Source organism: Salmo trutta, chromosome 1 (genome assembly GCF_901001165.1).
Source record: "Salmo trutta chromosome 1, fSalTru1.1, whole genome shotgun sequence".
NCBI classification, from domain to species: domain Eukaryota; kingdom Metazoa; phylum Chordata; class Actinopteri; order Salmoniformes; family Salmonidae; genus Salmo; species Salmo trutta.
Genome location: NC_042957.1, coordinates 42,220,243 through 42,247,985, shown reverse-complemented (window position 1 = coordinate 42,247,985; position 27,743 = coordinate 42,220,243). Strand labels below are relative to the sequence as shown.

Sequence of the window (27,743 nt, the reverse complement as noted above, 5' to 3'; positions counted from 1 at the left end):
CCAATGCTGGCATTCTGAGCATATTCCATTATGGTCACGGCAACAGTAAATAGAGGTTGGTAGCAGAATGGTAACAACAGTGGCCAACTTCAAAATATTGTCATTGTTCTGATCCCTGGTCAGTTCCTTGGGATTACCTTGTTTAATTAGCGGCGTTTTGAAATGCAAATAGCCAAGGTCGTGCACGAGCACTGAGGCTGAGAACAATTGCCATTTATCAATGGTGATCGCCTACTGGTGTGTGTATGACACTCATTGGATTGTTTTATAATCACACTTTTCTATGCGTATGAACATTCTAAATTCCATTCGTAAATAGTATTTGAGATAAATGAGGCCCCGGGTGTTCCTTGTCTGTGTTCTGTCCACTTACCCACTGCCTATGCTCTATAAGAGGAACGAGACAAAGAGAAAGTACTGGTTAAAAAGTTTTGCTGCATCAAATGTCCTTACAACCCAACACAATTATGCTTATTTTGCCCTCAGTCTGATAGTCTTTATCATGTGTCTCTTTCACTAGTAGAAGAGCTTCTAGCAAAGCCTGGCTACAGATGAACTAGTGTTCACATTCAAACCCCTCTGCCCATATGTGTGAGACTAAGATATATAGAGAGAAATAGGGGAAGACATGAAAAAAAGAGAGGGAGAGCGAGCTAGTGGAAGGATATGAGAGAGAGACAGCTCGTGTGAAAGTGTGGGCATCTAAGTGCCTCGGGAGAAACAGGCAACATTACTATGTGAGTAACTGAACTGAGCTCTTGTGTCTCTCTGCTCTAGCGTGATGTCTTTAAAAAGTATGCTCCTTCAAATGCATTGTTGTCCCTCCACTGGCGTGCCTTTTGGCCAGTTAGTATAACCTCCTAGACAACTCTTCTCTTTTCACCAACCCGTAATTGTGTGGAAAGAGTCACGATAGAGTTTACGACTCAGTTAGTTATTATGCGTTTGTATTAACCAGGTTTGGGGTCAATTTAATTTCCAGTCAATTCAGGAAGTACAATCAAATTTAAATTATCTTCAATGCTTTTCAATTAGGAAACATTTGAATTTGAATTGGAGTTTCGTTCACTTTTTGGAATTGACTGTAATTGTTATGGAATTGACTGCAACCCTGGAATTAACCCTCCGACCCTACACTTTTGCTCTCCTCTCCTCTCATCTCATCTCCTCTTCCCCCTCATCTCCTCTCCTCTCATCCCTAGGCGACGTGGACCCATCCTACATCTTAACACAACAGTGATCCTCATCCTACATCGACTCAGTGACTACTGACGCGAGGGGAACCAACAGGGTCATGAACTCTCCTCATTATATAGGCAGACCTATAATGTGAACAGAAATGTGTCTTCTCTATGCCTCCATCTCTCTGTGTAGGCAGAGAGAGAGCAGAAGAAAACACAATGGACAGGCACAGAGAGAGAGATACACGGCAGGCATAATAAATAGCCTACAGTGGCGCGATAATCTAAGAGTGAGCACTATCGGGTACTTACTCGCTAGCTGCTGACAGTATGGGCGTAATTTCAAACCCTAGTCCTTCCTCTGACCGTCAGGCTCTGAAAAGCATGAGAGGGTGTGAGCGGGTTTAAAGCTTGATCAATAGCTCGACCTTTGGGCCGATATGGCTGAATAGTATCCGTTACTCTCCTGGGACAATGTCAATGTTCTTGACTTCCAAAAAGAGTGTGCACATGTGCGCGTGTGTGTGTGTGTTGTTCGTGTTTAATCTGTTATTTCCGAGAACAAAGTAAGAGCAATAGTACGCGTAGTTTAAGGACATAAGAAGATGGCAGAGGGAAAGAAAAAAGAGAGAGAGATGGAGATTGAGAGAAAGGGAGAGTGTGTGAGAGAGAAAGAGAAAGTTGGAGAGATACCAAATATTTTAACCATATACAGCACGTTCGGAAATTATTCAGACCTCTTGACTTTTTCCCCCCAAAAATGTACTTTACTGCCTTGTTCTAAAATTGATTAAATAAAAACTGTCCTCATCAATCTACACACAATACCCCATAATGACAAAGTGAAAACAGGTTTTTTGAAATTCTTGCAAATTAATACAAAATAAAAAACAGAAATACCTTAATTACATTAGTATTCAGACCCTTTGCTATGAGACTCGACATTGAGCTCAGGTGCATCCTGTTTCCATTGATCATCCTTGAGATGTTTCTACAACTTGATTGGAGTCCACCTGTGGTAAATTCAATTGATTGGACATGATTTGGAAAGATACACACCTATCTATATAAGTTCCAACAGTTGACAGTGCATGTCAGAGCAAAAAACAAGCCATGTGGTCGAAGGAATTGTCCGTAGAGCTCAGATCTGTGTTCTTGGGCACAGATCTGGGGAAGGGTACCAAAAAAATTCTGCAGCATTGAAGGTCCCCAAGAACACAGTGGCCTCCATCATTCTTAAATGGAAGAAGTTTGAAACCACCAAGACTCCTCCTAGAGCTGACCACCCGGCCAAACTGAGCAATCGGGGGGAAGGGCCTTGGTCAGGGAGGTGACCAAGAACCCGATGGTCACTCTGACAGAGCTCCAGAGTTCCTCTATAGAGATGGGAGAACCTTCCAGAAGGACAACCATCTCTGCAGCACTCCACCAATCAGGCTTTTATGGTAGAGTGGCCAGGCGGAAGCCACTCCTAAGTAAAAGGCACATGACAGCCCGCTTGGAGTTTGCCAAAAGGCACCTAAAGACTCTCAGATCATGAGAAACAAGATTATCTGGTCTGATGAAACCAAGATTGAACTCTTTGGCCTGAATGCCAAGCGTCACGTCTGGAGGCAACCTGGCACCATCCCTACGGTGAAGCATGGTGGTGGCAGCATCATGCTGTGGGGATGTTTTTCAGTGGCAGGGACTGGGAGACTAGTCAGAATCGAGGGAAAGATGAACGAAGCAAAGTACAGAGAGATCCTTGATGAAAACCTGCTCCAGAGCACTCAGGGCCTCAGATTGGGGCGAAGGTTCACCTTCCAACAGGACAGTGACCCTAAGCACACAGCCAAGACAACACAGGAGTGGCTTCGGGACAAGTCCTTGAATGTCCTTGAGTGGCCCAGCCAGAACCCGGACTTGAACCCAATCGAACATCTCCAGAGAAACCTGAAAATAGCGACGATCCCCAACCAGCATGACAGAGCTTGAGTGGATCTGCAGAGAAGAATGGGAGAAACTCCTCAAATTAAGGTGTGTCAAGCTTGTATCTTCATACCCACGAAGACTAGAGGCTGTAATTGCTGCCAAAGGTGCTTCAACAAAGTACTGAGTAAAGGGTCCGAACTTACTTTAAAAAAGGCAAACACATGCCATTTCGGTGCACATCCAAGTGCTTTCAAGCGGCGGGTTATTGCAATGGGCACTTTTCAGCTGGAGTTCGCTGATCGGCATCTCACAGCCTTTGATGAGACAATGTTTTGGATGCAATAATCAGCAAAACAAACAGTTACGTACACTTTCCATACACCAGCGCACAACAGGTTGATGTCAGAGGGGTTTCTTTGCCTTCAATGGGTTCCCAAATTCGAATGGAGCAATAGACGTCACCCACATCGCCATAAAAGCACTATCCCAAAATGAGTTCAACTATGGTTACAGTATGTGATGTGATGCGCAAAAGACGCTGCTGAATGTGGTGGCAAGGTGGCCAGGTGGAGCACACGACTCGTTCATTCTGCAGAACAGCAATAGCACGACTCGTTCATTCTGCAGAACAGCAATGTTGACCTATACGCCTACAGGAGGGAACTGTTGAGGATGGATAGCCTATTGATGAGTGTTGCCTACTCATTTTAAGTATATTTGCCATAGCTAAAGTAACTTGAATTGTCCTAATGGTCCTCTCTTAGTAACTGAATTTTTTACTGGTCAAGCTACAACTGACCATATATATTTTGACCATATACAGTGCATTCGGAAAGTATTCTGACCCTTTAACTTTTTCCACATTTTATTAAGTTACAGCCTTATTATAAAATGTATTAAATTGTTTTTTTTAACCTCATCACAGTACCCCATAATTACAAAGAAGGAAATGGTTTTTAGAACATTTTAGAAATGTATAATTTTTGTTGTTGTTGAAATATCACATTTACATAAGTAGGTCTAAAACCTTGCTAAAATCCTATAAGATTGGTTTTGTGAAACAACATTTGATGACCAAATCTGTACTTTCTGCAAAAAAGTCCCACCTGTTTCTAAAAAGAGACCATTACCTCAGTCTTTTATAGTGTTTCAACAATGGTTTCACTTTCACACGTGCCTCTAATTTAACAAACTACTGTACATTATATGGATTATTATCTTAACAAATGCACTGATGTGGTCAAATTATATGATATAGCCTGTAAAGAAATGTTGCATGAATTCACAATGGAAATACAATGAAATAGAAAAATTATTTAATTATTACTCTCACAATTTCACAAATGTTCAACATACAGTGCACATAGAAAGTCTACACCCCCTTGAATGTTTTTCTCATTTTGCTGCCTCAATATTAAATCTAAAAAGGAGTTTAATGTGATTTTGTCCTATAAATCTATGCAACCTACTCCACATTTTCAAAGTGAATGAAAGTTTTAGAAAATGTTCCACAAAAAAATACAGTATCATAATTGGATAAGTCTCCACCCCCTGAGTTAAAACTTGCGGAAAGCATCTCTGGCAGCCATTACAGCTGTGAATCATTTTCATTAAGATTCTACCAACTTTGCACAACTTTTAGGGCAACATACAGTGCCTTCAGAAAGTATTAACACCCCTTGACTTTTTCCACATTTTGTTGTGTTACAGCCTGATTTTAAAATTGATTAAATATAGTTTTTTTACACACAATACCCCATAAAGTGGAATTATGTTTTTCAAAATTTTAAGTAATTAATTAAAAACGAAAAACTGAAATGTCTTCGAGTATTCAAACCCTTTGTTATGGCAAGCCTAAATAAGTTCAGGAGTAAACATTTGATTATCAAGTCACATAATAAGTTGCATGGACTCACTCTGTGAGCAATAATAGTAATAATAGTCATATTTTTTGACTACCTCATCTCTGTGCCCCACACATACAATTATCTGTAAGATCCCTCAGCCGAGCAGTGAATTTCAAACACAGATTCAACCACAAAGACCGTTTTCCAATTTGTAGATGGGTAAACATTTTTTAAAAAAAGCAGATGTTGAACATCCCTTTAAGCATGGTGAAGTTATTAATTTCACTTTCAATGGTGTATCAATACACCCAGTCACTACAAAGATCCTAACTCAGTTGCCGGAGAGGGAGGAAACTCCTGTAGGATTTCACCATGAGGCCAATCACAACTTTAAAACAGTTACAGAGTTTAATGGCTGCGATAGAAGAAAACTGAGGATGGATCAACAACATTGTAGTTGCTCCACAATAATAACCTTATTGACAGAGTGAAAAGAAGGAAGTCTGTACAGAATACAAATATTACAAGACATGCATCCTGTTTGCAACAAGGCACTAAAGTAATACTGCAAAAAATGTGGCAAAGCAATTAACTTTTTTGAAGGTTGTACTGTACTATAATAAGCTAATGCTAAGCTATTTGCCAGCTATGTGTGGCGCCATGTTTGTTGACATTATATAATGCATTCCATCAGACCAACGATGTTAAAATGGGGTGAAGGAATGGTTCACTCATCTTTCGAATAAACTTCCGGAAGTGAATGAAGGGAAGTGAATGATTGTAGACGACACACCCCCTTCAACATGCATACTGCAAACAGATCAAACTCATCTTCTCTCCTCTTATTATCTTTGGTTGACATGAAAAAACAAACATGGCGGAGCGCACAAACTACCCATCCTCGGAATACTTTCGATTTCTAGAAAGTGTTTTACTCAGTCATTACGATCAATGTTGTGTTCACCTGTGATGTGATGAATTATAATAGTAATTGCTATTAGCTAATTCATGTTGTGGTTTCTGTCAGCCGAGAATTCTCTAAATATGGCCGCTTGTGTTACTTTAGTCTTTCCTCAGTTAGCGTTAGAACTAATGTAGTCTACATTTTCCCGTTTGGATGATTGTGTACGTGGTAGCTACTTCTGTGAATGTCTGAACATTGCATCCAAAAATGAACTTGTCACATTCAGGACATAACTTTGTAAGGACGGTGTTTGAGCAAAATGTTTCTGTGAAAAACCAGTGTGGCTAGCTCAAATGCTGACTTGCGTCAATCGAAACTGGACGTTCTAATTAAGCGTTCTAATCACACAGGTTTGAGCGTATGCTGCAGGGACCACTGTAGAATGATCACACTTGTTTTTTTTGTCATTTTTATTTATTACATTTTTAAAAATGTTTTTTGGTACGTATGAAAATGTTAAGGGGGGTATCCCAAACGTTTCGGACGATACAGACAGAAGCTGGCAGATCGGCTGTACCAACTTCAGAGTCTCCTGACACTTGTGAAGGTCATAGAGCAAAGCGGAGAACATCATCGTGCTCATATGAGTGTCTTTCCATGTAGGCCAAACTGTTCGGAAGCTACAGAGGATTTTGTTAGAAGACCGGTTTCCGGCATGTTTCATGGTCTGACAAACACAGCTCTAGCTCTGTCACCTTTCACTTCAGATGCGGAAGTGCGACGTAGGCGGATGCAGGGGATTGAGACGCACCCAATGCAAAAAAAATATTTCTCTAGTTTAAATGTACAGATTTTTAGGGGATTTTTTTATTCTGCTAATTCGTTTCCTCGGGGGCGCGGAATGTAAATTTACGCACACTCTCCAGCAAACGTTTATATTGATAAATCTCACACTTTGCGTGGAAATGATCTCACGCATGGTTTACGCACAGATTTGTGCCTATGCATGACTGATAAATTAGGTCACTGGAGCAATGACAGCTACTATTCTATTTTAAAAGATTAAATTGAAGCTGGGAGTATTAACTTTTATGTGAGTTTCAAAATGATTTTAACCAGCGATCCCTCTATGGCTTTTCTCAGATGTAACAGCAGGGGTTGGTTATTCTATCTTTTTGGTAAAAGATTAATTGTTTCTGTTTGTTCACACAAATCATGAATGATTCTGAAGAGAGTTGTTCAAAGACTATGAGACAAATCCCCTGACTCCCCAATTAGAAGACAACGGCGTGTGTGTGTGTGTGTGTGTGTGTGTGTGTGTGTGTGTGTGTGTGTGTGTGTGTGTGTGTGTGTGTGTGTGTGTGTGTGTGTCGCCCATTAAGTTGGAAATGTGTCGACTGGAATCCCCCAAATAAGTGTGAATGAAATGAACCAACATTTTGTTTAGTTTCTCCGAAACTGAAATGGGATATTTTGTGAAGGTTGCTATCTCTTCTGAGAGAGAGAGCAACAATTACTGTCTTTAAGCTCATTCTCTATATTGAGCGCATCTGAAAAAGACACTCATGACCCCCCCACTTCAAAATCTGCTACACACTTTTAAACCTAACACCACCTATACACTACTAAATAAATATCCCAAACGATTAATGCTTCTTTAGGTAATTACACTGTGGTGCGGTTGGCTATTGGATCGCCTGTAATAAATCTAATGGGTGCATCCCAAATGGCACCCAATTCCCCATATAGTGCCATTTTGGACACACTAATGACTGGGACTGCTGAGGGATATTAGAGTATAGTGGATCGATGTGCACGGGCGGCGGTGCATTAGCTTGTCTTAATTGCTCTATGGTGGCTACCCCCTGACTCCCACATGCTGCCTATACACACATACACACACACACACACACACACACACACACACACACACACACACACACACACACACACACACACACCCACGCGTGCACACACACACGCGCACACATACAGAGAGAGAGAGACGTGCACACACAAAGACACACACACACCACCCTCGTAGCCCATGTAACAGCTAATTGATTGTGTGATGTAATAATACAGGCCTTCCCAACCAAGCAATTTAAGGCATCCTTCACCTATGAACAGACTTCCATTTTAACTGCAATGCGGCTGGGTCCCGGGGCAGAACAGGGAGCGTAGAGTTAACGGTAGTGGTTTGTTAATGGGCCCTTCAAGAACCTATTGTATTTGTTAATATGTGAATACACTCCACTCCCTCTTAAATGGACGCACCCCTGACTGAATGGATGTCCAGGCCAGCCGGCCGGTGTTGACGTTTCAATTTCAGGGGTGTGTGTTCCGTCTTTGTGAGCGCTGCCGTCTCTTTAATGTTTTTATAATGTAGTACATTTGGCAACACAGACAGAGATAGCATATCCCACTAAATCAGGGGTGTGCAATTCCAGTCCTTGGGGGCCTGATTGTTGTCCCAGTTTTGCCCCAGCCCCAGCTAACACATTTGACTCCAATAATCACCTAATCGTGATTTTCAGTTTAGAATGCAATTTGATTAATCAGCTGTGTTTGCTAGGAATGGAGAAAGAGTGTGGCACCAATCAGGCCCCCGAGGACTGGAGTTGCCCACCCCTACCCTAAATGGACACGAGCCAGAACCAGCGGCAGTCTTTTAAATCTGTTCAACAACAACTAGTACTGAACAAAAATATAAACACAACATGTAAAGACATTTCCGTACGTACATAAAACATATTTCTCACAAATGTTGTGCACAAATTTGTTTACATCCCTGTTAGTGAGCATTTCTCCTTTGCCAAGATAATCCATCCACCTGACGGGTGTGGCATATCAAGAAGCTGATTAAACAGCATGATCATTACACAGGTGCACCTTGTGCTGGGGACAATAAAAGTCCATTCTAAAATGTGCAGTTTTGTCACACCACACAATACCACAGATGTCTCAAGTTTTGAAAAGCGTGGAATTGGCATGCTGACTGCAGGAATGTCCACCAGAGCTGTTGCCAGAGAATTGAATGTTATTTTCTCTACCATAAGCCACCTCCAACGTCGCTTTAGAGAATTTGGCAGTACGTCCAACCGGCCTCACAAGCGCAGACCCCGTGTAACCACGGCAGATCTCCACATCCGGCTTCTTCACCTGCGGGTTCATCTGAGACCAGCCACCCGGACAGCTGATGAAACTGAGGAGTATTTCCGCCTGTAATAAAGACCTTTTGTGAGGAAGAACTTATTCTGATTGAAGCCTGGCTCCCAAGTGGGTGGGGCTATGCCCTCCCATGCCCACCAATGGCTGCGCCCCTGGCCAGTCAAGTGAAATCCATAGATTAGGGCCTAATAAACTGATTTCCTTATATGAACATTAACAGTAAATTTGTTGAAATTGTTGCATGTTGCGTTTATATTTTTGTTCAGTATACATTTAGGGGAATAATTATCATTGTCGTAGTTATTATAATGCTGTGATGTGGCCATTTGGAGCTGCAGTTTAAGCCTGACTGCTTCTTAAGTCGAATGAACATTAGTGTTCCCGCTGCCTCAGGCCTTGAGCTGGTGGAGTGCTCGCTATATATCTAAGAGCTACTATTTAGAGTCTTATCACAGTTAATTCACACTATATACTACACCCACACATCTGACACACGTAGCCTTCAAGGTCAAACCGATCTTGGTGTGTGTGTGTGTGTGTGTGTGTGTGTGTGTGTGTGTGTGTGTGTGTGTGTGTGTGTGTGTGTGTGTGTGTGTGTGTGTGTGTGCGTCTGCGTCTGCGCCTGCGTCTGTGTCTGTGCGTGTGTGTTGACATGCATGCTTGCATTTTTGTGCTTGCTTGGTGGTGTGATTCTCAAGTGACACAGTTATAAATGTCATTTTGTTGGTTGGCCTACAGAGGAAGAGAAGGTATCACTGACCCGCTGACATGCTTCCTAAAACAAACAGGAACACACTGACATTAGAACCCAAGGAGAGCTAGAAAATGTATGACAAAAATGCCTTTGATAGTCAACACACTAATAATAACTCAAAAAGAGAAAGGATGAATCTTTTAGAAAAATTGTTTTGTTTCCATCCATTACCCATACTATTATTACATATTCACGCACATCGTTCCGCAAATGCAAACTTGCCAGCTTCCAACATTAGTTATGACGACATTGCCAGGGATACAGCGTCTGTCTCCCATATTACATTTGTAGCATCGCCGGGTGCAACTCAACACCTATCTCTTGAGTTGTAAGTCGATAGATGCTCCTGAAGAATCTCCTCACCCCTCTACTCCCTCTCCCCCCACCTCCCTCTCGCTCACTCGCTCTCCTTCCTCAAACTCATATTTCTTCACCTTCCTTTCGCTTATACCTCCCTCCTCAAATCCCCACACCCTTCTACTCTCCCTCTCTTCCCTCTCCTCGTATCGCTTTCCCCGTGTTCTCCCTCTTTCCTCATATCTCCCCTTCACAACCTCCTATTCTCCCAAAGCCTGTCTCTCTGGTCCCAAGGCACCTGTTGAAGGGATTACACACCTTCCTGTGCCAAGTCCAGTACAGACCAGCTCTGATACTCTGCCTGCGTCCCAAGTGGCACCTTATTCCCTATATAGTTCACTACTTTTGACCAGAGCCCATAGGACCCTGGTCAAAAGGAGTACATTGCATATAGGACTAGGGTACACTGTGTGAATAACCCACCCCATCGTCTCTGTTGAGGTTCAGCTTTTCTATTGCGGCCACCGTCATCTCAAGGGGCTTTCAAGATTTATTGAAATAATTTAGTTCAGATTTGTTGGCAAAATTCACATTGGTTGTCCATACTGGTGTGACCAACTGGGTCTGTTAGCAGGCTAAGCTAAAGCCTAGGCATTAACTTGAGGAGCTAACACAAGTCTTCAGGTCTAAGAAAAGGTTAGGCTACTAATCCCGCGAGCGCAGTTCACCAAATCACTTCCATTACACTGTCCATCGTTGATGATTGGGCTAGTTAACTTTCAGCCTGACTGTATGGTCGTCCTTTGAGATTGACGACAAGACACTGCTGTCCATCTTATGTTTTTCCCTATAGATTGAGCAACCTTCCTACACCACATCCGACCAAAACTCTATTTGACCTCTTTCTCTCCCTGCCGCTCCTTTCTCTTTCTTACTGTCTCTTTCCTCTGTTTCTTATGCACACTGCTTCTATCCTAGCCTCCTGCCTGGCCCATCATTCTTACTGTCTCTTTCCTCTGTATCTTCTGCACACTATTTCTCTCCTAGCCTCCTGACTGGCCCATCATTCTTACTATCTCTGTGCATCTCTTGGTATTCTCTTTTGGGTGTGTCTTCCTCAGCCCTGTCTTTTCTTGCATCAGAAGATGCTCGCGACACGAAACAGCGTTACATCATTGCAACAGAACGGCTGATCATATGGAGAGAGAGAAGAGGCCCATCCGTCTTAATGTTTCAAATGCAGACTCCCATTTGTTAAGGCTAAGGGAGGATCCTTGCAGATGGACGACCCAGTAGCTCCTTTATTAAACAACTCATTAATTTCTGTCCCATGGCCGTCCAGCTCTCATTCTCCTATCATTCCCTCTGTCAGGACCCATGGATGTCCTTGTCCATCTTGTCCTTTCTCTCTCTCTCTCTCTCTCTCTCTATCTCTCATTGTCTCTCTCTCTTTCTGCCTCTCTCTCCCTCTCTCTGTCTCTCTCTACCTCCCCTTGGACAGTATCTCATTCTATTGCCTCTCCATTTCCTACCCTTGGTCTTTCTCTCTTTCTTTATGGCTTTCATGTTCCCTTCATCCCTTGTTCTCTTTATCACTTTCAGTGTCATTTTTCGCTCTGTGTCTCCTTTGGAGAAAATGCTGAAACAGAGAAATGTAATAGTTGAAGGGAGGACGATGATTCTCAGTAATGGGTCTATCATGTGATGTCCCACAGCAGGCCAGACAGACGGCAACAGTAATGCCCCTACATACCCACACCTACTGCCAGGTGGCAAGGCTCAGCGCAGCACAGCTAAACAAACAAGCAAACAATGCATTGCTTTCAGTGGTTTGCTGAAACAGACTTCACCACTGTTTCACTGGATACTAATGATACAGTAAATAAACCAGGCGACAAGAAAAGGCTGGCACTCCAAAATGTACATAAAAGAAGAAGAAAAAAGATGTCACCTCGTTTGAAAGAAAAATGCTGACGCTTTTATTTAAACCGCGGTTGTTTCAAGCCTTCATATCATCCAACTTTTCATCCAGACCCACACTGTTCTGCAAAGATGACATTTGGAGATCCCACTACCTCTCATCTCACCCTGGACCAGCCGCACAGCCCTGACTTCTGCCTCTTCAAAAGCTGTCAGTTTCAAAGGGACTGAGATTTTGTCTGTTTTAGCTGAGCTTTTTTAGGACTTTTTCAAAGCTTCCCTCCATCCCCCACCCCCTGTCCCCCCTCGCTCTCTTTCGTTCCCTAAAATCCGGGTTCCTCTAAAACGTATTCAGTTTTATCCTCTCACTTTGTCTTCCTCAGAATAACTCTGTCTTTGTTATTCCAGGCAGGGAAACATGGAAATATGTAAACATATTTGTGCTTTCTTCAGCCACAAGAAGTGGCTCTCGCTAGGAAGTGTGTTATAAAGAGGAGGCCTTCGAATGACAGTCGCCTACCTGAAATGTAAAAATGAAATATGTGGTTTGGCAAGTTTTATTGCCATATTTGACATTTTGTTTCATATTATAACTTTGTTTCAGAGTAGGCCTAGTGTGAAAATGTCAGTGTGTTCAACTAAGACTGAGACGAACTGAAATCAAACACTCAAAAAACACTCGAAATTACTTACAACTGAACTCATTACAGTTTCAAATCAAATCAAATGTTATTTGTCACATGCTTCGTAAACAACAGGTGTAAGACTAACAGTGAAATGCTTCCTTACGGGCCCTTGCCAACAATACAGAGATAAAAAAAGATAGTAGCAATTAAAAAAAAATAACAACACAAGGAATAAGTAAATATAAAATAATAACACAAGGAATAAGTACACAATGAGTAACGATAACTTGGCTATATGCACAGGGTACCAGTACCGAGTCGATGAGTAGGGAACAAGGTAATTGAGGTAGATATGTACATATACAGTGCATTTGGAAAGTATTCAGCCCTTTCCTTTTTCCACATTCTGTTCTAAATTTTATAAAAATTTAAAAAATCCTCGTCAATCTACACACAATACCCCATAATGAGAAAGCTAAAAACAGTTTAAAAAAAATGTTTTTGCAGATTTACTACAAATAAAAAACAGAAATACCAGCTTCTGACCTGTTCCACAACAGCCCCGTCGATGTGCTTTGTGTGCTTTGTTGGGGATAAACAACACAAACACGCACCCTGTCAACAAACCGACAAGGAACTTTTGATTTCCCTATTGATACATCCATTTTCAAATAGTCAACCTCAACAAAAACCTTTCAAATTAACCAACAGAAATCTAAACAAAAACTCCTTTTGAAATCAAAGGAGCAGAGAATTCCATGAACTTCCATCAATTCCTAGACAAAACTACTCAAAAGATGTTTGATGGTGTCAGGTGCCATGCATGTTAATGACAGCTAGGGCATTGGGGTAGAGGTTGAGATTTGGAAGAGAACCGATGTCATTTCACCCTCTACCCTCCAGGCCCTGACACCTTGGGGTGAAAAAACTCCCATCAACACTGATTTTGATACAACCTGTTTATGCATCTCACCACCCTTCAGCTCGCCTTTTCGCTTCCCCCTTGCACCACCCCTCCACCCAGGGAAAGCCAGTGACCAGAAACCGGCCCGGCATTTCCTTGAAACCCCACACCAGTCCATTTTTTCTTTGCAGACCCTCAATATTAGCCCCTAAAAAATGTATCATCGACCCACTGAGCTAAAGATGGACCAGCCCATCTGGTATTTTCCTGAATTGCCCTATGGCCAGTCCGTTTCTGCCACCACTCAGGCTCCACCACTGAGCACCACTGTCATCCCTCCTTGGGAGAGCCCCAGACAACAACCAAGCACTCTATGGGGTTAAGTCAAGCCTCTTGGTGGCTTTTGGCTGCATGGCCCTGAAAGGCAGAGAGAGGAGGATGATACATTTAGTCTAAGTAAGGCTGGAGAACACAAAAGTTTAGTGGAAGAAAGGAAGAAAGGGGCCCCTTAAAAGGAGGGTGCTTTATATACCTCTTCATGCAGTGAACAGAAGGCGGAAGGGATGATATGTTGAAAGGAAAGAGAGGAGAGAGAGTTAAAAAGATAAAGTGCTTCAGCGTATTAGAATTGGACGGGGGAATAACATTCCCATGAGTGGTACCAGAGGGAATAAGGGATAGGAGAAAAAGAGGGATAAATTATAGAGTGGCAAATTGCAGAGAAGTACAGATGGGGAGGTGTTCCATATCAAAGTCATTGATTGGAAATATGTCACGATGACTCAACGACGAATCTGCATGATTAACCTAATTTGAGAAATGCATGTCATTCCAGAAACAAAACTTTATCAGGTTTTTTAAAAAGTACAGCATCTGCTCCATAAACAGTCCCAAATGAGATATGGTAATAAGGTTTAATAGCTGCAGTCACTGAGGTCCCCTACAGAGGAGCAAATCCCTCCTCATCACACCATGTCCCAGTACATTTATACATGGGAACTCAGTGACCCACACCACCACCACAACCACCACCATTGCCTCCCCATCCTATCCTATAGTAAACCTGTTTATTGTTCTCTTTAAGTACAATACAGTAGCACCGCAGCCCACATCGCAGGCCCCATCTCTGCCTTCAAACCCACCTTTACAAAGGTCAACGAGTACACACACATGCATGCATGCACACACACACACACACACACACACACACACACACACACACACACACACACTGTACACACACACAATAACCCCCAAACACACACCCTTCAATAATACCTCAGACATGGAAACAGCTGATGTGTGCAGTCCACTGGTACAGCCATATTCAGTAAGACATATCTATATATGACAAGCTTTGGCGATTCCTGGGGGGGTGTTGCCTGCGCCAGAGTGACCTAACCCACCAGCCTCTATGTTTTATGATTAATTGATGCCGAGACCCTGTTCGGATTCTTTCCCCACAAAGTAATGTAGCCTGTGTCCCAAATGACACCCTGTCCCCTATATAGTGCACTACTTTTGACCACACCTACACTGTACATCTATGGGATCTTTATTTGATCACCCTTTTGTTTCTGAGAATTCACATTAAAACACGGTTATATTAACAGTATTGTACTTTTCATATAGCCTAATTTTGACCAGCTAATAGTCTAACCACCGATCAAGCAACGTTCAAACGTGCTGCATAATTATTTTGCTATGACAATAGTGGTCAAATGACGATGCTACATCTGTATATAGGAAATAGGGTGTCATTTGGGACAAACTCATATGAACATAGAGCATAAGGTAGCCCACGGATATCAGATTTCACAGTTATGATCAGGATCTACCTTCAGCTTTGCTTTGACTTGTGTCTGCTATATATAGATTCATTAGGGACAGACAAAGAAAGGAATAGGATAATGAAGGTGGATATAAAGCGATGGATTAAGGAAGTTGGCTGATTGTTTTAATCCCCCATGAGAAGGAAAGGTAAATGAGAGAGACTTTGAGATAGGGATGGGCATAAATAAGAAATTACAATTAGAAAATACAACTTTAAAATACCCTAAAGACCAATGTATCAAAATAAAATATAAGATACTTTTGTAAAGTATTGTAGTTAATTTAAATACATATCTTTTTTGTTATAAAGTATAAAAATACATTGCTACTAAACGGTCGAATAGAAACAACATTCTCAGTAACGGTTACAGAAACGTCTTACTTGCTATGACTGTGATATGTTGTTGTTAATCTACCTTAGTTGAATGCATTGACACTCTGGATAAGAGCATCTGTTAAATGACAAAAATGTACTGTAAATGTCTATGTGAAAATTAACAACTGTAAAGCACACTGGGTATTGTCATTGGCCTTGTTTCGGGGCGGCGCTCATTAGAATAATACTCAGCATGCCTTGCAATTGTTCATTTTTACATATACTGTACATTTACAGTATACGTTAATTTAGCAGATAGTCTTATCACACCATAGTGCCATCATACTTTTTATAACAATGTAGGGTGAAAGGGGGCCACAAAATGTTTAACTTCTATAAGGAAATGGTATAGAAAAGTATTTTTTATTTTGAAAATTACAGCTTTTGAAAATATCTTGTTACAAAATACATTGGACTGTAGTTCAGCCCAGTGTAATACGACATACAAAATACTCAGAAGTAATTCCAATACTGTACGTATTTCAAATACATGTAACAGAACTACTACCCATCTCTGCTTTGAGAATGGTTAAGTGTGAGAGACAGGGGAAGTTGGAGAGAAATGAGAGCTTAGGAGATGAAGAGAGTGACAGAGAGAGGTGGAAAGAGAGAGATATATAAACACAGAAAGAGAGAGTTTGTGAGAAAGATAAATATCAAAAGAGGATCTAAGGACAGAGCCCCCTGAGCGGGAGGCGTGAGAAAAGAAGGTAAGAAAACCAGATGCGTGGAGGGAAGGCGAGAAAGAGAGAGAGTAAAGAAAAAGGTGTCAGGTGGAATGGGTGCTGGAGACTGAGCAGGTGATTATTAATAGCAGGGGTTTGATTAGTTAAGTGTGGTTAAGGGAAGCGATAGGGTTTCCATCTTTCCCTCCTAAAATAGGCGGAGGGGAGGGGTATAAAAAAGAAAGGAGTGGACCCTTGTCTCTTTATCAGACCTCCCTATCTCTCTGGCCCCTTTCTCCATCTCCTCCATACTACTCCTCACCTTAACTCAGGTAAGGCTGCGTGCTTTGGTCAACAACCAGGGTTGGGGTCAATTCCATTTTAATTCAGCCAATTCAGGAAGTAAACATTGGGATTTCAGTTTACTTCCTGAATTGATTGAATTGACATGGAATTGACCTAGTAATAACATGGAAAAGGCTTCATAAATTGGTCACCACAGTAGAGAATATCTATAATTCAATTTTAGGCAATTTTGCAGTACACTTACTAACAGCTACTTTGGGGAAAAAATGACAAAAATGATATGCAAAGTTGTGAGGGTAAGATCTTGTTTAAGTATGTAGGTAGTTATGTGTTGGAAAATAGCATGAGCAGGTGCAATTTGTGGTGTTAGTTAATTGTATAATGGGAATGGCTACTGTATAGAGAATATGAACCAAACGACCAAACCTTTCAACAATGATATAGAGGACATTAACTAAGTATGGTGAAAATTGCTGACACTGTGAAATAGTATTTAGTTATTACATTTTTTAACAAAGATGCCTCTCGGGACCATAACCTTCCCATAACCACATAACATTCTGTATGTGATTACGTTGAGTATGATTAGTGCATTTGATACTCATATCTCCATGTTAATGCATATTCATGGAGTCAGTGAACTGTTTTAGTGGCTATAGCCTCTGTTAATTAAACAGAGACAAATAATGTATGCATCCCAAATGGTACCCTATTCCCTATAGTACACTACTTTTGTCCTAGGCCCAAAAGGGCTCTGGTAAAAAGTAGCGCACTATATAAGGGATATGGTGCCATTTGCTATTAATACAATGTGTTGTTTGTGTGTCACGATGAAATATGACCTCAAGCCTTCAGATGTTGCTTTAAATGCTAACGGATAGCTTAAGCGATTGACGTATTTTTATTTATTTAATAATATTATATTACTCTGTTTGTGTTTTATTTAAATGTCTCGTGACGTGGTTTCGTTATTGACATGTTTGGCATTTGCATGTAGATGATTGATTGTCCCATTGTTCCAGATGTAATTATGAGACGATGTGATTAGTTGATTAGATAAGAATACATTATTATTCTGCGAGTCATGAGAATTTGTGAGAATTTCAATAAGCATTTTTCTACGGCTGGCCATGCTTTCCACCTGGCTACCCCTACCGCGGTCAACAGCACTGCACCCTCCACAGCTACTCGCCCAAGCCTTCCCCATTTCTCCTTCTCCCAAATCCAGTCAGTTGATGTTCTGAAAGAGCTGCAAAATCTGGACCCCTACAAATCAGCCGGGTTAGACAATCTGGACCCTTTCTTTCTACAATTATCTGCAGAAATTGTTGCAACCCCTATTACTAGCCTGTTCATCCTCTCTTTCGTGTCGTCTGAGATTCCCAAAGATTGGAAAGCAGCTGCTGTCATCCCCCTCTTCAAAGGAGGGGACACTCTTGACCCAAACTGCTACAGACCTATATCTATCCTACCCTGCCTTTCTAAGGTCTTCGAAAAAAGCCAAGTCAACAAACAGATTACTGACCATTTCGAATCCCACCGCACCTTCTCCACTATGCAATCTGGTTTCAGAGCTGGTCATGGGTGCACCTCAGCCACGCTCAAGGTCCTAAACGATATCATAACCGCCATCGATAAGAAACAATACTGTGCTGCCGTATTCATTGACCTGGCTAAGGCTTTCGACTCTGTCAATCACCACAACCTCATTGGCAGACTCAATAGTCTTGGTTTCTCAAATGATTGCCTCGCCTGGTTCACCAACTACTTCTCTGATACAGTTCAATGTGTCAAATCGGATGACCTGTTGTCCGGGCCTCTGGTAGTCTCTATGGGGTGCCACAGGGTTCAATTCTTGGGCCAACTCTTTTCTCTGTATACATCAATGATTTCGCTCTTGCTGCTGGTGAGTCTCTGATCCACCTCTAAGCAGACAACACCATTCTGTATACTTCTGGCCCTTCTTTGGACACTGTGTTAACAAGCCTCCAGACGAGCTTCAATGCCATACAACTCTCCTTCCGTGGCCTCCAACTACTCTTAAATACAAGTAAAACTAAATGCATGCTCTTCAACCGATCACTGCCTGCACCTGCCCGCCCGTCCAGCATCACTACTCTGGACGGTTCTGACTTAGAATATGTGGACAACTACAAATACCTAGGTGTCTGGTTAGACTGAAAGCTCTCCTTCCAGACTCACATCAAACATCTCCAATCCAAAGTTAAATCTAGAATTGGCTTCCTATTTCGCAACAAAGAATCCTTCACTCATGCTGCCAAACATACCCTCGTAAAACTGACCAGCCTACCGATCCTCGACTTCGGCGATGTCATTTACAAAATAGCCTCCAATACCCTACTCAATAAACTGGATGCAGTCTATCACAGTGCCATCCGTTTTGTCACCAAAGCCCCATATACTACCCACGACTGCGACCTGTACGCTCTCGTTGGCTGGCCCTCGCTTCATACTCGTCGCCAAACCCACTGGCTCCAGGCCATCTACAAGACCCTGCTAGGTAAAGTCCCCCCTTATCTCCGCTCACTGGTCACCATAGCAGCACCCACCGGTAGCACGCACTCCAGCAGGTATATCTCTCTGGTCACCCCCAAAGCCAATTCCTCCTTTGACCGTCTCTCCTTCCACTTCTCTGCTGCCAATGACTGGAACGAACTACAAAAATCTCTGAAACTGGAAACACTTATCTCCCTCACTAGCTTTAAGCACCAGCTGTCAGAGCAGCTCACAGATCACTGCATCTCTACATAGCCCTTCTATAATTTAGCCCAAACAACTACCTCTTCCCCTACTGTATTTATTTATTTATTTTGCTCCTTTGCACCACATTATTTCTATTTCTACTTTGCACTTTCTTCCACTACAAATCTACCATTCCAGTGCTTTACTTGCTATATTGTATTTACTTTGCCACCATGGCCTTTTTTGCCTTTACCTCCCTTATCTCACCCCATTTGCTCACATTGTATATTTACTTATTTTTCTACTGTATTATTGACTGTGTTTGTTTTACTCCATGTGTAACTCTGTGTTGTTGTATGTGTCGAACTGCTTTGCTTTATCTTGGCCAGTTCGCAATTGTAAATGAGAACTTGTTCTCAACTTGCCTACCTGGTTAAATAAAGGTGAAATAAAAAAATAATTCTGCGAGTCATAGCGGTACCTTTGTGTGCCATCCAGGAGAGTCCCTACTACTACGCAATGTAAGCTAGACCTGGGTTCAGATACTATATGAAATATTTTTTGCATTATCCTACCTGGATAGCCAGGTGGGCAAGGTTGCACTGGGACCGCTCTATTGGTTCCATTGCTACAGTCACATTTAGTCAAGTACAGATAAAGTATTTTTTTAAGTATTTGAAGTCAGGTCTGATTGTTTAGTTGTACTGTGGCAGTACAGTAGGTAGGTAGCTCAGCAGTTATTTTCAGCACCATGCTGTCACATAACATAATGGACTTTGGTGTTATGTCCAAAGATGATCTCCCACAATTCATCTGGGTGTTGTTTTTATGGCCATGCCGCTTGGATCACTGCTCTTTGTGTTTTGGTATTGTTACCATGACAAGAGAAGCTGTTACCATGACAAGAGAGGCTAGCATTTGTTCTGATGAATAGCAAACATTAGATTAGATACATAGCACAAGATAGCAGCCATAAATAAATACATCATTACCATTGGAGCTACAACACTGTGTTGTAGCCACCCAGTTGAGCTGTTCTGTACACAATTTCAACTATTCAGTTACAAATTGGCTATCATTCTGAATCAAAATTCTCCAATAAAATGTTTCTGCTGTAAAGAAGGCTTAAACAAGCACAGTCCCCAATTTGTGTTTAAATCATTCTGATTCACTTGCGTAGTGGGCATTTAAATGTAAAATCAATTGTAAGTAAGAGCCCTACAAGGTATATGAATCCAGACACACAATGTTGCAAAACATTATCTCACCAACAGCACACAGACATACATACATGTATATGCATGTACATAAACACACACACAAACTCATCCCCGCCCCATGAGAGCGAGCATGCACGCACCCACACACAAACACACACACACACACACACACACACACACACACACAACCCTGACCATGTGCACACCTAACCTATACCAAGCACACAGATCAAATCTAAGTTCACACACGTCACAGACATATCAGCAAAGCCACACATTCATACATACAAACACACACCCTCACTCACACACTGACACTACAAACGACCGCATACGAACATACACATGCTATAGTAAACTGAGATCGAGGGGGCTTAACTTAAGGGGCTCGAGTTTCTTGAGACGCTAGTACATTCTCCCTTGATCGTTGATCCGTCGCCACATCCGGCCTGCCTAGACCCAGAACCCCCAGAACCCCTCTTCCAAACACACACGCACACTCACGCACACGCACACACCATGCAGCTGTTGTAATGAAGGAAAGGAGTCGGTCCGTTCTCATGAGGCACGGTTGGGTTTCCCTCACCTCTGGGTGAGAAGAAGGGCACAGCCGGCTCTCATGCAGGAAAAAAGTATAAAGGTTTCATATTTATACTTTTCATTGGAGCCAAAGGGTAAGTCAAACTTAGGAGTGTTAGAAAGAGGTTGGGTGAAAGGAAGTGCTAGATCTCACTAAGATGAGGCTGACTGTTGAGGCATTCGCATAGGACAAACTGTGGAAAGAGGCTAACTACTAAATAGGATCTTGTAGGCTCCTATAGAGAGCAATAGTAATGGCATGTTTTTGTAGGCACTAACCCCACCATGGCTCATTGGCCAAAGCCTATGGAGAAATTAATGGTTTTTTTGACGGGTTTTGGATAAACTGCAAAAATAAGGTCTGTGGTAAACACAGGCTTAGGAGACTTTATACGTTTTGTTCTATGAGCTAATCTTCATCAGCTAATGTCACTTTTTGTGAATTTTGAAGCATTTATGTAATCAAAACAAGCACATTAACCACATAACACTTACAGAAAAACCACATGCATTTCACGTGATCACATGTGAAAACGTGTTATCACATAGTCACATGTGATAACATGTGACCATGTAAACACATGCAAAATCATGATCTCGTGAAATAAATTACAACATGGGAATGCCAAATTTCAACATGTGATACCATAAAACTACACGTGACAACATGTGAAAACCCAGGTGTCAAATGTCATTGAGAATATTTTACTTTAAACGGCATAATTGACATGCATTCAATTTTTTATAAAAATATGTTTTACTAGACAAGTCAGTTAGGAACAAATTCTTATTTTCAATGACGGCCTAGGAATAGTGGGTTAACTGCCTTGTTCAGGGGCAGAACGACAGATTTTTACCTTGTCAGCTCAGGGATTCGATCTTGCAACCTTTTGGTTACTAGTCCAATGCTCGTACCACTACACTGCCGCTAATTTAGACAGCCATGGTCCCCTGCAGGTTTTGTCTAGTTCCCAGGACATTCTCAATAACCTTTGTAGAACATTGTGTCATGGTCCCCTGCAGGTTTTGTCTAGTCCCCAGGACATTCCCAATAACCTTTGTAGAACATTGTGTCATGGTCCCTTGCAGGTTTTGTCTAGTTCCCAGGACATTCCCAATAACCTTTGTAGAACATTGTGTCTTGGTCCCCTGCATTACTTGGAACTAAACCTAATTTGGGATTTGAACTCAGAACTGCTTGGTTGGTAGGTACCTGAAGTTCCTCCTGCACTACTAAACACTTGACATCGAGTATACATTAATGTTTTGGGGATTTAAACTTGCAACCGCTTGGTTGAGGGCATCAATGTTTCTGCAGTGCCACCAGGTTCATACTTATTGCTTGGAACATGTTAAGACACACCAAAAAATTAAGGTAGTGTTGTTCCCTGTGGTACAAAAAAAGTCGAAAAAGCTTCATTAAGCTACAAAAGAGTGTCAGTGCGCAACCTTAACATGTGTTGACAATACAACAGAACAGATGAACCGGAACAACATTTACTTTCACAGGTGGCCAAAAAGAACTGAACGCCACGCCTCCAGGATTCTGATCTGACCTGATGGATCATAGCTCAATAACCCAACTAAGTGACCCAACTGGCTGGGTCAAAAATAACACAGCATGTGTCTGTCCACTATGGGTTGCTTTTAACCCAGCATTTTTTTAAAGTTCAGTAGTAATTATACCTAGAAAAAATTATCTGCAGATGTACCCTAAAAGATATTGACCAGTACCCAGGGCCAGATTAAGAAATCTGGCAAAGTTATGCTCTCTGGTGTATTTTGAACATTGAGGATGGGCTCCTGTGGTTGGATAAAAAAAGATATATATATATAATAATTGTTTTTGCCTCTTGGGTCTGTTATGGGCTTGGGCCATGCCCCTGACTCACACAATTGACCAGTCACATGTATCTCCTCCCCCGATCTAACGATTAGCAGAGTGGCACCAGGCAGCAGAAGGCTATCTACACTCATTGACAGTTGGCTCCAGAATCCTCCTGTGGTTGGCGGTTGCAGAATATTATATATATATATAATATATACTGTGTTTTTTGGGTAAACAAATCAAATCAAATGTATTTATATAGCCCTTCTTACATCAGCTGATATCACAAAGTGCTGTACAGCAACCCAGCCTAAAACCCCGAACAGCAAGTAATGCAGGTGTAGAAGCACGGTGGCTAGGAAAATCTCCCTAGAAAGGCCAAAACCTAGGAAGAAACCTAGAGAGGAACCAGGCTATGAGGGGTGGCCAGTCCTCTTCTGGCTGTGCCGGGTGGAGATTATAACAGAACATGGCCAAGATGTTCAAATGTTCATAAATGACCAGCCGGCTCTGCCAGTACCATGTGAATTCCTATGTGTACCTCTGAAGGTACCTTATGTGTACCTTTGACCTTGTATTCTTGCCTATTAATCAACCAGATATGGTTGTGTAGCAGGAAATTCAGATTGCTGGCATCCCCATTACGGAAAAAACGTTTTCACATGATCTCACATGTGAAATGGTGTGTTTTTCTGTAAGGGAAAGGCTTCATAATTCATAAAGGTAATCTTAACTAGCTGATATCTTATAGAACAAAAAGTACAAGATCTCCTAAGCCTGTAATAAACTCAGATGTTATTTTAGGCGTTTACCCCAAAACCCCATTCTTTCCCTATTAATTTCCCCCATAGGAATGGCCGAACGAACCAGAGGCAATGCATTTCCATTTTTTAGGACTACAAGCTGGCGAACTCTGTTGTTCTATATATGTCTAGCTGGCCTTTTCGCTCATTTATCCCATGAGCCTTTGCTGCAGCAGTGTCTTAGGGAAATATCTTAGAGCACCCTACTTGGCCCTGCGGTCCTAACGCCCTGGAGCAGGGCCACCCCTCGGGGGCCATTACAGACGTAAACCTATCCAAAAATAGACTTAAATATTGCCCTCGCACGATATCATAGGAAGGCCGCCACATGGCAACCACACCTCAACCTACTAATCCGTTCCTCAATAACCCCTTAGTCAACACCACTCACTCCCCAACTCTCCTCCTCCTTTCCTCTCCTCCTCCTCTCCTCTTCTGGGAGACAGATGGGAGCTGGGGGGGATTAGGAAGGGTAAAGTGATACATTTGTAAGTGAGAAGCAATTGACTTCAATGGCACACAGGGTTGGACACACAGGACCAAGAGGTTTGGACACACAGCTCGCCTTTCAAAGTGTGAGACATAAGGAGCCCCCTGTCCGCACTATTACTCTACACAGCTCTAACTCTGTGGTGTGTCCAACGGCCTCCTAGCTCCACAGCTCTCGTTCTTGTTCTATGGTATGTCAGACACAGCACAAGGCACAGATCCTATGGTGCTAACCATGCTGAGTAGACACCTGGAGACCAGCCACGTTTCTTTTTTCATACCCCCAACCTCAACCCGCTCCCAAAAAACACACACAAACTAAATGGAGAGCTGAGCACCCACCCCTCCTCCATTTTCTCCTCCTCCCTCCTCTCCTTCCTTTCTAATTCGTTCTCTCAATATCTCGCACTCGCCCTGATTTCTTGCTCCAGTTCACAAGTCTCAGCAGTGTAATATGAGAATATCTCTCTCTGTTCCCTTTGCGCTCATGTACCCTCGTGTTTAACTTTGTTCCCTCCTTTTCTTGTAATCCTTCCTCCCCCCCTCTTTCCTGACATTCCAGCTGCTGAGATGGCGATGAACAGCATTCTCAACGCTGCCGACATCAAGAAAGCCCTAGAGGCATTCGCAGGTGACCAAACACCTTTTACTCCATTTCATTTTCTTACATCACATTTAGGAACAGTTTCCCAGACATACATTAAACCTAGTCCAGGACTAAGAAGCACTCTCAATGAAGATTCTCCATTGAAAGTTTTCCTGTTGTGCAGGACTAGGCTTAATCTGTGTATGGGAAACCGTCCCATAATGTGTAAACAAGAAAACACTGAATAGAGGCAAAATAAATGGCTAATAATACTTAGTAAAGGTATATTTCACTTTTTGTATTGCACGTTAGTGGCGAATATGTGTTCTCTCTACTAGAGTGTTAACAGGAGGAGCCCCTTGGTCCAACATACACATCGGATGCGTCCCAAATGGCACGCTATTCCCTATAGTGCCCTCCTTTTGACCAGAACCTCATGTGTCCTGGTCAAAAGTAGTACACTATGTAGCAAATAGGTTGCCATTTGGGATCAACACATTTTTACATAATTATGATACTGTAATAGCACATCATATCTGACATAATTCTGTAATAACTGATATTGTGTAACACATATGCCAGAGGATGCCAGCTAGTCCTGGGGTTGGCACAGTCCTCTAACCTATAGAATTGATATGACCACTGGCACAACACATGCTCTGAATCCACACACGCACATACACTCAGACAAACGCTGTATCATAGTGTAAAAATAGTAATTTCTTAATGATTGTTTGGCATTAACGTTTAGCCTCTGGAGTGTTGCTGTTTTTTGTACTTTGTACTTTGTGTGTGTGCAAGCATCCTTGCATGCGTGCCTGTCTGTCTGCGTGTGTTTGTATGTACGTACGTGTGTGTGTCTGCCTCCATTTGTGTTTGTACTCTATGTGTGTGTGTGTGTGTGTGTGTGTGTGTGTGTGTGTGTGTGTGTGTGTGTGTGTGTGTGTGTGTGTGTGTGTGTGTGTGTGTGTGTGTGTGTGTGTGTGTGTTCACTAAACTGTGTGTGTATTATGCCGTGCAGCGGCTGACTCTTTTGACCATAAGAAATTCTTTGAGATGGTGGGTCTGAAGGCCAAGTCAGCTGAGGATGTGAAGAAAGCTTTCCTGGTGCTGGACGCTGACGCCAGCGGATTCATAGAGGAGGAGGAGCTCAAGTAAGAGACACACACACACACACACACACACACACACACACACAGGGAGACACACACACAGGGAGACACACAGAGAGACACACACAGAGACAGAGAAAGACAGACAGAGAGAGAAACACACCAACACTTTGACTGACTACACATTCCGTGATTTATTAAACAATATACAGTGCGTGGTGACTGACCAGTGATCACGTGGACATGCATTTCCATCCTATATACACACACAAACACTCATGGTTAACTGTTTAGGCACCAGAGAATTCCTAGTAGTTGTACTGTCTGTACTCAAGTCTCTCTGCCCTCTTCCTGTTGTCCATAGGTTTGTACTGAAGGGATTTGCCTCAGACGGCAGGGACCTGACCGACAAAGAAACCAAAGCATTCTTAAACGAAGCTGACAAGGATGGAGACGGCATGATCGGCATCGAGGGTAAATAAACTATTTCTCTGACCGACGGACACATCTACACACCTGTATCATCATAGTGTAATCAGAGTCTACAGAGTCTACAGAGTGCTCTAACCTCTTGTCTTTTCTTGTTCTCTTTCAGAGTTTGTTGCCCTGGTGCACGAGTAATAGACACCTTCCTAAACCGACTAGCGCTCCACCACCCAGCCCCGATACTCCCCCTCTTTCAGTCTGCAGCCGACCCCCACACGCGACCCTTCCTCCCCCACCTCATCCCTCCACCTGCCCTCACTGACACCCAGCTCTCTTCCACTCAAGCGCACGACTACTACTGCCCTGGAGGAAGGGTGTCGTGGCTCCCGCCCCCACCCCTCTAACTTACCCCTCTCCCCCACTCCCACTCCCACCCACAACCCCAACCTATTTATTTTTTCCTTTTTATACAAACGTATGTATTTCTGTTTATGTATAGTTATCAGAACGCCTGGAAGGCCAATAACCTCATGTTAAAATAATAATGTAGATATTTCAAAATGAGAGAAAGTCATATCTCCTTTGGGTTGATTTTACTTCACCCCCCTTTTTCTCTCTCCCTCTTCCCCCACTCTTTCTCTTTCTCTGTCACTTGTTTCTGTCTCTTTCTATCTCTATTTCAACTTTCTGGCACTGCTCTCCTCCTTTCCTTTCCTCCCCATCCCTCCATCCCTCTCTCCTTTGGTAATGAGCTGTTGTAAAAACACACCAAAAGATGAAACTGTGAAAGAACAAAATAAAATAAAATATAAAAATGCCTCAAGAACAACTGACTCACTCATTCCTTTAAGGTCTCCTCTGTTTGTCTCCTTTCTTCTCCAATTGGTAGTGCTGAGCGATTAGTGCTTTTTGAGGTCGGTTCGGTTTCAGTTTCATTACAAAAAAGTAATCACGGTTTTCGATTTTGGTTTCGATAATATATTTTGGCTTTTACTGCAGTGGGCTAAATCAGAGTCACACAGAGTGTTGGTAGTCTTAAACAAATCTACTTTGAAACAAAAGTGTACCCCTCATTCACATGTTTATGAAATGTATTACATTTTGAGTTTGCATCCCAATATTACATCACAGAAGACGGAAATATATCAAAATCGTTTGACAGATTTTCGGCGGCTTTTTAAAAAGTATGTTTATTAATTGTGAAATTATGTAAACTATTAATAACATTCCATCAATGAGGCCACTAGAGAGCAATGTGGTCATTTGAATGCAGGAAAGGGGTACACGTTAAATGCATTA

At 42.2% G+C, this 27,743-nt stretch overlaps 1 protein-coding gene across 3 annotated transcripts in view; it reads left to right on the top strand.

The window, feature by feature from the left end:
* The window catches only part of LOC115196255 (parvalbumin-7), a 41,928-nt gene extending 14,667 nt beyond the window's left edge, over positions 1–27,261 (top strand). Inside the window, exons 1-5 of one of the 3 annotated variants that reach the window (XM_029756912.1) lie at positions 16,646–16,724; positions 24,883–24,951; positions 25,928–26,060; positions 26,383–26,492; positions 26,614–27,261. In XM_029756912.1, the coding sequence (XP_029612772.1) occupies positions 24,891–24,951; positions 25,928–26,060; positions 26,383–26,492; positions 26,614–26,639 (330 nt within the window). In that variant the 5' untranslated portion in view covers positions 16,646–16,724; positions 24,883–24,890 and the 3' untranslated portion in view covers positions 26,640–27,261. Of the gene's footprint in view, positions 1–16,645; positions 16,725–21,146; positions 21,296–24,882; positions 24,952–25,927; positions 26,061–26,382; positions 26,493–26,613 lie in introns of those variants that run through there. The other 2 variants (XM_029756902.1, XM_029756921.1) reach the window with 2 other exon arrangements.
* The last annotated feature ends 482 nt before the right edge of the window (positions 27,262–27,743 follow it).